This window comes from Poecilia formosa, unplaced genomic scaffold (assembly GCF_000485575.1).
Source record: "Poecilia formosa unplaced genomic scaffold, Poecilia_formosa-5.1.2 Scaffold249, whole genome shotgun sequence".
NCBI classification, from domain to species: domain Eukaryota; kingdom Metazoa; phylum Chordata; class Actinopteri; order Cyprinodontiformes; family Poeciliidae; genus Poecilia; species Poecilia formosa.
The window spans coordinates 51,191-63,465 of record NW_006800188.1 but is presented as its reverse complement, the minus strand read 5'-3'; the positions used below and the strand labels follow the sequence as shown (position 1 = coordinate 63,465).

General features: G+C 39.3%; 1 protein-coding gene across 5 annotated transcripts in view; it reads right to left on the bottom strand.

Annotated features, from left to right (window-relative positions):
- cadpsa (Ca2+-dependent activator protein for secretion a) overlaps positions 1 to 12,275 on the bottom strand; it is an 89,912-nt gene that overhangs the window by 47,069 nt on the left and 30,568 nt on the right. For all 5 annotated transcript variants that reach the window (XM_016680622.1, XM_016680624.1, XM_016680621.1 and 2 more), the window contains exons 11-13: positions 10,567 to 10,779; positions 5,943 to 6,079; positions 5,221 to 5,408 (exon numbers count right to left, since the gene is read on the bottom strand). In XM_016680622.1, the coding sequence (XP_016536108.1) occupies positions 5,221 to 5,408; positions 5,943 to 6,079; positions 10,567 to 10,779 (538 nt within the window). The remainder of the gene's footprint in view (positions 1 to 5,220; positions 5,409 to 5,942; positions 6,080 to 10,566; positions 10,780 to 12,275) is intronic.

The following is a 12,275-nucleotide window of genomic DNA, read 5'->3' as shown; positions in this document are numbered from 1 at the left end:
AAAAGCGAAGTGTCACAGGATCAGCAGTAATTTGGTCTGACTCCAACTAGCATGTGGATGGCGTGAGACCAGAGGGGGAGGCTCATGCTGAGCTGCTTCAACAATGTGGAGCAGCATGCGAGGAGTTCCGACACATTACGTTAGATGATTGGTTATGTTATGTTCTTCTCAGATGCTCTATGCAAATGCAGCATTGGAAAGGGAGGTGTGTGTGGGAGGGGCGATGGCTTTCTGAAATGTTAACAATAAAAAGGAAAATCCAAGAGGAAAAAATCTGTGATAGGCTGATTGTTTAGTTTTAATTACTGAGGCCACTGCTGGTGTTTGCTAAGTTTCTTTCGTAATTGGACTTCAGCTGAGATTGACCAAACACTTTTTCTATGAGAAGGTAATCCACAGGAAATAAAGTCTGGATCTTATAATGGATGACCTGTGGTACAAAATTGCTTTATTCTTCTCTGCCTATAAGTGGCTGCAGAAAACAATCCTTACAATCTTCTCCTTCCAGCTTCTAGACTATTAAAACAGACAGTTTTAAAGACACAGTAAAACTGAGTCTTTTTCTTTTGACTAAAATAAAAGTTCCTAGATATTATCAAGATATAAACATCTGTCCACAAAAACATCCCCGCTCAGCCGTCTGGCATATAGTGTGTGAAGGTATGCACTTCAAAAACACAACATCTTAGCAAGTAGCTTTTGTCTAATTTTTAGTACAAATATCTTAGTACACTTAAAATAACAAAAACTAACTTAGAAGTACATTTTCAGCAAAGTACAACAGCCTGTTTTAAGTCAATAATTCATTAATATTCATTAGAAAGTGCTAGTTGCTTGGCAGATTATTTCACTTACAACAAGACATTTTTCAACATGTTAAAAGTGACATAATCTGACAGTGGAACTAGAATATTTTTTTTTATCAATACTAAGAAATAATTAACTTAAAATTAGCTCCTACAGCTCACTGAAAAGTTTCTGGCAAGATAGTGTTTTGTACCAAAATATTTGCACTAGACAGTACTTGGTAAGATTTAGTGTTTTTGCAGTGTACACACGTCTGTGAAACATTGTGTTCTGAATGGTATTCTTCTCATTTATGATTTTTTTTAACACAGATCAGTTGGCGCAACATAATCTAAAGTTTCCACAAGTCTTCTAGCATGTTTATCGTTTGTGACACGGTTGTCTCTGAGTGGGCTGTGAGCAGAGTGCATGTGACAGAGCAGGCGTCGGACTGTTGGCAATGACAGTATGATGAGAAGCAGAGGACATGACACCCCCCTTCCCTCACATGTCATTTCAGTGGACAACGAGGAAGTATCTGCTGCGAGGGAGCTGCATTAAGACTCGGAGAGGTGCCACTTTTTGGTCCGCTCCTTAAAATCTTCCAGATCGTTAGGTCCGCTCGTTTTCAACACCGGGCTTTGTTTAGAGTCTGGGAATAATGTTGGTTCAATATGAAAGGGGATTAAAAAAAAAAAAAACAACAAAAAAAAAGAGTGGACGTTATTAGCAAAATAAAAATGTCTCCAGGATCAGGATGAAAAAATAAATAAATAAATAAAAGAAAACATCTTTCTTGTCAGTATAAAAGACAGGAGAAGGAGATTTCACACTAATTAAACTCCTGCAGGGCTCTGGTTTTCTTCCCCCTCGTGTTTTGTCTGACCTGTTGACCTCACTGCTCAAACGATGACAGCGAGAAAGTGAGCCATCAGTGGTAAAGATAAAGCTAGCATTTTACTGCTCTGCAGGCAACATCATGTTTTATCATCATGCTGTTGTCATAGCAACCTTGCAGATCTCTCAGGTCTTCTGGTTCTGTTCTGTTCTGCATTCCCTAGAACCAGAACCAAACATGGAGAAGCAGCATTCAGCTTCTATGCAACACAAATCTGGAACAAGCTTCCGAAAAACTGCAAAACATCCGAAACACTGAGTTCCTTTACATTTAAACTAAAAGCTCACCTGTTAAGAGTTGCTTTTGAAACATAATAAATGAAACACTGACCAACATTCTGATGTTTAACGATGTTCTATGACTTTGTATTTTTGTGTATTTATGATGTAAAGCACATGTGTCAAACTCAAGGCCCAGGGGCCAAATCCGGCCCAACATTGCTCTTTATGAGGCCCTCTAGTCTCTAAAGGCACACATAAATGGAACTATCGAGATAACATTGTGCCTAAATATTATTTTATCAATCAATACAAAGCAGTTTTTATCTTTTTACTGCCAAATTGCATCAAACAGTCCCTCCACTTTCTTGCGAAATATTGTGGAAATTCACGCCAAATCAACAACTGAGTGCATTTATTTCTGCGCTAGTCCATAATTGTGAGTTCATTGCCAATTTCTTGCAAAAATTGTGAAAAACATTGGATGTAAGTGACGGTTTACTCCCACCTGCATTTGGCAGTATTTCTTACTTCTGCCTCAGCCTTACTTAATGTCAAGTTGTAATCCATAATGATAAGGCGAGTAAACTCGTCTTACCATAAAACTCGAATTTACCATCATGTGTAAGCACAAATATTTCTAAATTACTACCGCAAATACTTTTTTACTGCAAAAAAATCACAAATCCTGGAGTGAATGAAAAACTTAAGAATTTATTTATATTTTACCTTTCAAACATGTTTTATCATTACATTCTGGCATAACTGGCCCTTTAAGAACATTCAAGATCTTGCTTCGGCACAAAATGAATACGAGTTTGACAGCCCTGATGTAACTCACTGCGAACTGCCTTGTTGAATGAACTTTACAAATAAATTTAACTGGTTGACGATTGATTATCTATCCATCTACCCATTTATACTTAATGTAAAGGATGTGAGTATTATGACGTTACCTACATAATTGTTGATTTCGAATTCATACGCCACATACTGAAGTCCACTTCTACACGCGTCAAGCAGAGACCTGCTCTGCCAAGTCCAGCGACGGTGCCTGGAGGTCGGGACGTGACAGGTTGACAGGCTGTCATGTGTGACGGCCCAGTATCCCAGCTGCCAGCGCTGCTATGTGTGCTACTGAGCACACATAGCATTTCACCACCACTACTCATTCACCCGAGCCTGGAGGTGCTGGCACACACCGAGATGAACTCGGCCGGCCCCCTGGCCCCGCTAAAGTGTCAGGATTTGACTTTTGTCCAGCTGAATATCGATTCTATTTAGATACGCCACTTAGCTCCGAAGTTTCCCCAAATGGAGCGCAGCAGAAGAATTGGGTTTGAGTTGAAAATGTCATCCCTGTTTTACGTCTTTAACGTAAAACAGGGATGTTCTATGGGTTTAATGTAAAACGCCCTTGTATTTATGGTGTATTTATGTTTCTATTTATTTATCTTTATTAATTAAAGATAAATAAATAAAAGTAGACATTAAAGACTATTTATGTCTTTAATGTCAAAACATCAATAGGTTTGCGAACAAATCAGGACGAGGGCGATCGACTATCTAATCCAGCAACTGTGAGGTAGAAAAAACATTTTAAAAACAGTACTAGGATGGTTGTTGATGTTTTTTCCAAAAGAAAAATATAAATTTGAAGTGTCGCATTCATAACTATTTAACCCTTTCAGTTTAACACCCCCAAAATGAAACCCGGTGGAAGTCATTACTGTCAGAAGAAACTGAAGGAGTGTTCAGTGAGGCCAGCCTGCTCTCCAACAATCTTTCTTTATCAGGGATGGGAAAGCTTGCTAGAGGGCAAATGGAGCTTGAACAGTTTATACAGTAAAATCTAATGAGTTTGCTTGAAGGTTAGTAGTTTGCTAAAATGGTTCAGTCAAAGTCCAGACCTAAATCCAACTGGGAACCGATGGCAAGGGTTGAAAACTGATGCTCTCCATCCAGTTAGACTGAAGATTAGCTAGTTTGGAAAGAACAAAAGTCAGTTTCTAAATATATAAAGCTGAAGGAGCGATATGGCAGTGCCTCAGGGGAGCTGAACACAAATGCAAGCTGCACTGTTCAGATATTTGTGAAAAAGAGAGAGAGCGACAGAGAGTAGAAAGAAAAGAAAAGAAAAAAAACTGTATATTTCCATTCCATGATATGTGCTTTTCTATCTTATAATCAAAAACAAAATACATTAAAGTTCCGACTATAATCTGAAAGAAGTTCTAGGGGTGTGAATACGTTTTGCCAGACATGTCTACCTCTTCCCATTTGTTTGAGCTTGAACTGGTTAATATTTATTCTTCTGAAATTTGAGTTTGTACATTTGCCTTGTATGCCATCTATGTTAATCTACAGCAACAAAACAACATTTGGGACTTGACTCCGGTTGTGTAAAGTAGCCTCTGCATGATGAAGCCACTTACCTTCCAGGTCCTGAGAGAACCGCGGCTCTGAAGTCCTTTTTCTTTATGAACTCCATAATTTTGAGCTCTCTTTTTACAGTTTGAGTGGGGGCGTCGGGGGCGGAGGGGGTGGAGGGGATCAGAGCGTGTTCGAGTTTGGCCTGACATATCGGCCGGTTTATTAATTCAGACACACGTTGACTAAGTGCGGTTAAGAGGAAGCGGTTAAGGGTTCAGGGTACGGTGAAAGGGAAGTCATTTTGTAAATGTGGTGGGAGAGAAGAGACAAGATAAAGCACAGAGGTGAGCATGCAGGCAAAACAGAACAGCAAAATGTAAAAAACAAAGACTTAAAAATAGAAATATGAAAGCAGATGCAAGAAATGACATAATATGCATATAAAGTTGTGTTCAAAATAGGAACGATGTATTTCATCCATTCATCCATTTTCTTTACACCCTAGTGGGGTCGGGAGGGTTGCTGGTGCCTATCTCCAGCTAACGTTCCGGGAGAGAGGCGAGGTCACCCTGGACAGGTCGCCAGTCTGTCGCGGACGGTGTATTTTAAAAAGAACCGAAACTCAAAACCCTCATTAAATTTCATTACAATCAACAATACTAGCAATTTTTCTAATAAAAAAAAAATCAAATTTGTTCTCGTGATTTTGAACAGAAATCATGAGATTGTTTAATAAAGCATTCAGTTGTTAAAGAAACAACCAGAGCTCTGCTGTGGAAGCTTTTCAGTCCGACTTTTTACTCCAGATTTTTTGGGATGTGGTCAAGCGCTTTTTTTTTTTTTTTTTTTTTTTTAAAGATACCACTAGGATAATTCATTTTTCCAGAATCAATTTGTAGCACTAGAGGGAAAAAAAACCCTACCTGCAGGCAGTTTGATCTTTACCTGTTTCCATGTACGTGGGAGGCACAGAAAGCATAGCTGTAGTGAAGCAGCGTGGGGTCAATCATGGCTCCATTCTCGGCCCTTTCCAGCAGATCACTAAGGTAACATAAGTGCCGATGGCAGCCTCTGACTCCATAGCGGGCACAATATTCATCCAAGACAAACACCTGGCCGGGACTGAACCAACCCTGTGGGGAAACACACACACCACGCACATGCACACACACACCCACACACACACACACACAGCACTTCTTTATGACCTCTGGAGGGGCAAGTGGGCCTGAAAATGTCCAAGCTAAGCTGCTGCTTTTAGGAAATCACTTACTACATGTGATGATATTCCACTGAAATGTAAAAAATTAACCTTCTTAACTGAAAACATTTTTTTGTTTTGTTTTCAGTTTAGAAGGTATGGATAGTCGTCTTTTCTTTTTTTTTACATCACCTTAATACTTCCATTTTGGCATGAATGTTTTGAAACATGAGAAGTAAATCATGAATTTAATTGAATTATTAATGTCTCATCTCCCCGCCCCACACACACATGCACACACACATACGATTTCTCTTTAATCTATTCCAATCTATTGTCCTGACAGGCTGAGGTTCAATCTTAAACTTTAATAATGAGACCTGATTTACCCCGTCCTACTTTGGTTTACTACCTTTTTTTTGCCCATTCAACAGAATCCAAAAGCCTGAAAAACAGTTTTCCTTACCAGACAGGAATAGGAGTCATTTAGTCTGTGGTCCAAGGTGAGGCGTTGCACTAACTCAAACAGGGAGGCGTGGTCAAAGTTACACGGGTTGGCCGAGATGAACTCATCCATGCCGTGCTTTTGGGCCCGGTCAGCGTCTGAGTGCGATTTCACAACGAAACCGTCGGATGAGCAAATTGACAGGAAGAAAGAAACAGGAAGAGATGACAAATGTCAGAAGCTGGCAAAATAAAGCATCTAGATTATCATGCTTCAACACAATCATCAATGACGTCGGGAACCATAGTTTTATAAATAGATCAAAAATAACAACAATAAAAGCTGTTTTCGCATTTATTGTAAAAACTCTGTTTTATTACACTGGGTGAAATAGAACTGTACCGACTGCAGCCGATCTTTATAAAAAACCTGACCTGCTGATTCCAGTTTTGACTGATAATTCTTTTTGTCTGAAATGTCGCTAAATGGAGCAAGGAAGTTGCAGAGTTGGCAACAGTGGAGTGACTATTGTTAACTCAAACTAGCAGACATGACCTGGTGGGTTGGGCTAACAGTCAAACCTCTCAGGGGAGAGCAGAAGAGGACAGCAGTTGATTTTTAGACCTTTGCTGAGGTAGATGAGATCGGAGGATAAGATTGGCTTCACATGTAAGTATCAGCCGATCACCGATCTCCCGAAATTAAGGAAATCGGCACCAATAAATTGGCTGGCCAATAAATTTGTGCACCCGTGGAGTAAAAGCTTTTGTAACTATGAAGGACTAATCAGGGCTATCAGTTCTAAAGATTTATTTTCTGACTCATCTTAAAAGAAACAGACAAAGTTATCAAACACAGTCTCAGTATTACCCTGGATCACTCAGAGGACGTCGTCTTTATGTTTCAATCATTTATGCGACCCATATTGATTCTACTGTAGGTTTCCTATGAGTATCACTAGTTTGGACAAATCAGGCAGAAAGACATTCAGGATTTCAGGAGGAAACTGTCATTTTTGAAATCCCCACATATTCAGTTTCAATGCAAAACAAAGGTTCTGACTTCACATTGGACAAATCCTCTGCATCAGCGGAACACATTCCAAGTGCTGGACGCAGGCGGCGGGTGGGAGGGGACCACAGCTGCTGCCGCTGTGCTGCTGGCATGCTGCTTCACTGCATGGCTGATGTCAACAACGCACAAGTCCGCAAGACCGAGAAGACCGGACCTGTGAGGACCTGAAGGATTACAGGCACTGACAGCCGGCTGTGCAACAACAGCTTACTAAAACTGGACTTTTCATTCCAGAGCAGAGTGGGTTTGTAACAGTTGGCCTGTACAGACAACGTGGGCCTGGATACATTCATATCACCTGAAAACAACTCTAAAACAATCTGAAATTTTAAAACAGTTGTTTTCTTCATCTTAAAATCATCATCTCATTTGCTTTTGTCTTTTGTCCCAGACGGTTATACTCTGTTCTGACACATTACAGTAAATGTTCCAGATGGATCAACGCAGAAGATCCACCACATGCAAATATAGCAGCGGTTCCAAGTCCTATGAAAATGTTGTTTGTCTAAACTGCTGGGATATTATTTCAGACTCAACTTGTTTGAAACAGTGAAAATTAGTGTAAAATACATTTTGCTTTATTTTTTATTTTATTTTGGTTTCGAACATGATAGAAGTATAGAATCACATACGTGAACAAGGAGAAAAAAAAACATATTTTTTGCTCCACAATAATCTTAACATGCTCGAATAGCAGAAGGAAGTAAGAAACTTATGAACTCCTACCCCGTAAATTCATACAATATTTTCAGATGGACCCTCATTATTAAATAATAAATAAATAAATAAATAAATAAATAAATAAACATAGGCTAATTAATTTTCCATTTTATGTGGGTTTACATATGCCTAAATATATACATCCATACCCCCCACACACATACGCATTAGCCTCAATTTACATATACACATTTGTGCTATCTCTCTATATCTTGTGAAAATTACCTCCTGATATTTCCTTTTCCTTCTTTAAAATAAACCTAATAAAAGTGGCAGGAAACTAAGTGCACATAATCTCTCAACAGAACCTTAATTAAAAACATCCAAGCTTATCCTTACAGACATACCATAATCAGAAGAACACCAAAAGGATCATGTTGATAATATTGAAGAGTAATAGAGCTGCATAAAGCCCAATTCAATTATTATCCAATTATTTATATAGAGTCAATCCACAACACTCCTTTGCATTGAATTAAAACAAAAACAGAAAAGTCAATTCAGTCTAATCCTATAGATTGACTTACAGTCAAATCATTTTTTTTTTAGCCCAATTGATCCTGATTACCAAACAACACAGTCAGGATCAGTTCATTATTCAAATCCGCTGGACTCTATTAAGCTTTTTTTATATTGTCATCAGGGCTCTGTTGGATACTTCCCTGTTTGTCCAAAGCGACGGTGACAAAGCCAGAAAGTTTTAGTTGGTGGACCCTGTTTAAATTTAGTCCTGAACGGATAGCGGACACAGGCTCTCCCCCATCAGTCGACGCACACCGAGGGTCGATGTGAGCAGAGGTTATACTTAGCTACACGGCAATAGGAGATTTGTCAGCCAACGTCCTCTTCACTGCTTATCGAAAACACCCCAGCTGTCAGTCAACAAGCAAAACAATGAGCTGGAAGCTGATTTTGTCCCCTAAACAAGTCGCTGCACCCCACCCCGTAACCCTCCCCGCCCCCCTAAAAATCAAAAAAGGTGACATTGTGGTGCCCCTTTGGTTTGTAGCTGGTGGGCTGTCAGGTCTATTTGATGTGAGTGAGCGGGAGTGGAGGCGGGAGGGCTGGACAGTAACATGCAGTGACATTAGTCACCCCCGTCCGTCTGGGCTGGAGAAGGATGGCCCTGGCAATGATTGATGGGTGATATTCATTTATAGATCCGACGAAGACAAACTGAGGGGCTGTGTCCCGGACTTGGCTTTGGTCAATCACAAACATTCTGTGCTATTTAAAGTCTGGCTTGCTTTTTTTCTTTCTTTTTTTTTCTTTTGATGGACCACTCAAATCACGGAAAAGTAAAAGAAATCTCAGGTTGTTCAGTTATGACAGTAGAAAAGGTTAGTCTAAATGGTCAAAATGAATCTGGTTAATGTTCCACAAGCTTCTCACAAAACCTCCAACAACTTCATGGTCCATTAGCGGAAAGTGTGAACAGACGTTCTGGTTTCTGCTTAGATTCCTTCAAAAACGGCTCACAGGTCTATCAGATGTTTACTAAGACTGAAAGCTTCACCATCTGACCGGTGCAACACTGCCTGAATCCTCATCAGTGGACGTTTCAACATGGATGGATTTGATGTTGTTCAGTCCGGTTTTGGTGCTCAGTGCAATACTACAGACTGAACATTCAGAGACACAGAGAGGCAGTTACAAAGCCAGCCTTCTGGTCTGTCCTCCACCTGAAGAACATTTCTGGGGTTAAAGGACTAATGTCCCAGCAAGATTCAGAGAAACATAGATCGACAGATTAATTCTGGTCCGGATTGTAATTCCATTACTTCTCTTTACTTTGCCACTTCAAAGTAATGTTTTTGTTTGTCTGTTTATTCTGTTATATTTATGTCATGTAAAGCATTTTGAGCTGCCTTGTTGTTGAAATGTGCAGTATAAACTGAATGACTGGACAATATTCCCTGGTCAATCATACAGCTTTTCTGAGATTATAGTCTGTCAGCAATAACACTATAAACAATAAATGTTTATGACATTCAGATTTTACTCTTGTTACCCAATGTATTCATACTGAGTGACATCTATCTATACATTCTGAAAGTAAATGTTGGATTTTTATTACTCAACATTTCGAAAGCCAACAAAATGTGATTCTTTCCATGGTCTTTACATAAATCAGTGAAACACTGCAGCAAAACGACTACTTTCCTTATTGTCATAAAAGCTACAGTACAGCTGTAATCTTCTTCTGAAGTGTCAAAGCAAAACTGTCAATGTAGGAAACGGAAACTGTAAAGCTCAATTTCACATGTGCACAGCGAAGCTTTCAGAGTTGTCTTTATTGTTGCGATGTTTTAGTGTTTGGTGGGGAAGTCGGCGGCCGGGTGTCAGAGGCGACGCAATCTTATATTATTGCACTGATGCATGTGCGAACTGACACGCAGTTATTTGGTAACATTGAGCGAATGCTGCCCAATTTAATTGTGTGGCAGCCACACTGTATTATTCATGACCTGGCACTTTTAACTTAGTAATTACCAGCTGCTGGGTCTCAGTGGGACTCCAGGGGTTGTGTCAAAAACAGCTCTCTCAATAAATTCACTTATGCAAATGCAGGAGTATTTCTTCATAAGCCGACCTGCTTTTATTTCTCTTTTATGTGTATACTCTTTGGACCATTACGAAAAAAAATTTAAAACATCCCCTCTGGCCCCCCTCATCACTGTTCCATGTGTAACATTTGCTGAATCCCGTTTCCTGTTTGACATTGATGAAGTATCTACCACACGGCACAAACAAGTACCAATAAAAAGGTGAGAACAGAGCCAAATAAAGCCATATTCACTCTGACTCAACACGGAATGTTTTTAACTCAAAAAAAAACAAAAAAACTTACAGAACTGGGATATGGGTGCATCGAGTTGCGGGGCAGTGCCGCCCCTGGAATTCAGCTTCTGGACCTGGGTGGGGGGCACCGGCTTGTGGGACTGACCGGTGGCCCTGTACATGGCCTGCACCCATAAGATGCGGTCCTGCTCATCGTCGCTGGCAAATATCACAGTGTCACCCTCTTTCACAGCGTTGAAGAATGTCCGGCCGCCTTCCAGACCTGAAACATGGCCAGAGGCACTCAGAAGGTGGCAGCAACGTTATTCGTATAACAGTTGGTTTTGTCACTGCAAAAACTAAGCATGGGTATGTGTTACACAAACCTGAAATAAGACTGGTAAAGGTCATATTTAGGTCTGTCAAGAAAAGAAATTTTGCCGGACGATACATTGTTCCAGACATTATTGCGATAAATGATAATGATGTTTTGAGACCATTGTCAAATAATATCAGAGTACATGATAATAATGCAGGAACACATTGTCAAAGATCAATAAACTGTAAACTCTAATGAACATTTAACAACTGGAAAACATTTTAAATATCCATAATAAATAAACAAAACAACAGAAACAACAAATAAAATGAATTATGAAATCTCTGTAAACAAAACTGTTCTTCAAACTAAGTGGCTAGTTGAGACCAAAACGCCAGACTGAAGACTTTTATCATCCAGTTTTTGGTAGAAAGAGAGAAAAGAGATAAAATCATGCAAATGTAAATTATTAAGCTTGGTTTAAATGATCATGTGATTGATTTATTAGTTGCTGTGACAGGCCTAGTCATATTAAACAGAAATCTGTTCAGAAATGCTCGTCATTAGAGCATTACAGTGAACGGTGGAGGTCAGAGAAAACAGCGGCCCGTTGTTAGCCAATATCCATTAATACTTGAGACCACCTCATAAAACACTTAGACCTGCCAATTTTAATAGCTCAAACACCAATTATACTTTAATTTCCAGCAGAAAACATGAAATAAGACAGAGTAGGAGGGGTTGGATCACAGCTGTATAATAACATACACAGAAGCTAGTATGGTATTAACATTATTTTTGCAACTTTGTTTTATTTTCACAAAGCTAGCTTAAGACATTCACATGCTTAGCACTGAATAAAAGCAGGCCTGCATCACATGTCATATCCAAATAACACAAGTAATCAGACAAAGAGGGAGATGATGCTCCCACCAAACAACGTATAGAACAGCTGTTTTTTTCTAACCAGAAATAATCCAAGGTCAATATTGGAGAATATTTAGTGCTGTTCAAATATCAGTGCAAACAGTTTCAGGTGCAAAACATGACAGAAACAGTGAAACAGACCCGTCTGAAGATACAACCCCTATTCTACTTTCAGTTTGTGCCGTCAACAGAGCTAACTTCCCAACATCGCATATCTGAACTGTAATTAAAGAAAAACACTAGAAAGGCTAGCATCCATTTTCATTAGTTCTGTACCATGTAATTATTTTATTTAATATGTTTTTAGTAGAAAACCTAACAATTATGTTCTTTTAACGCTTTTAAAATCAGCTTTCTTTTACACCTCAGCAGACGCCCCCTGTTTTCAGACAGTTTAAATTGAAAGAGCAGTGCATGTGTTGATACAGAGCAATGCAGGGTTCCAGTTGGTGCTGCATATTATTATAGATTTTTTTTAACTACATGTATGTTTTATTATTATTATTATTATTATTATTATTGTTGTAATTACA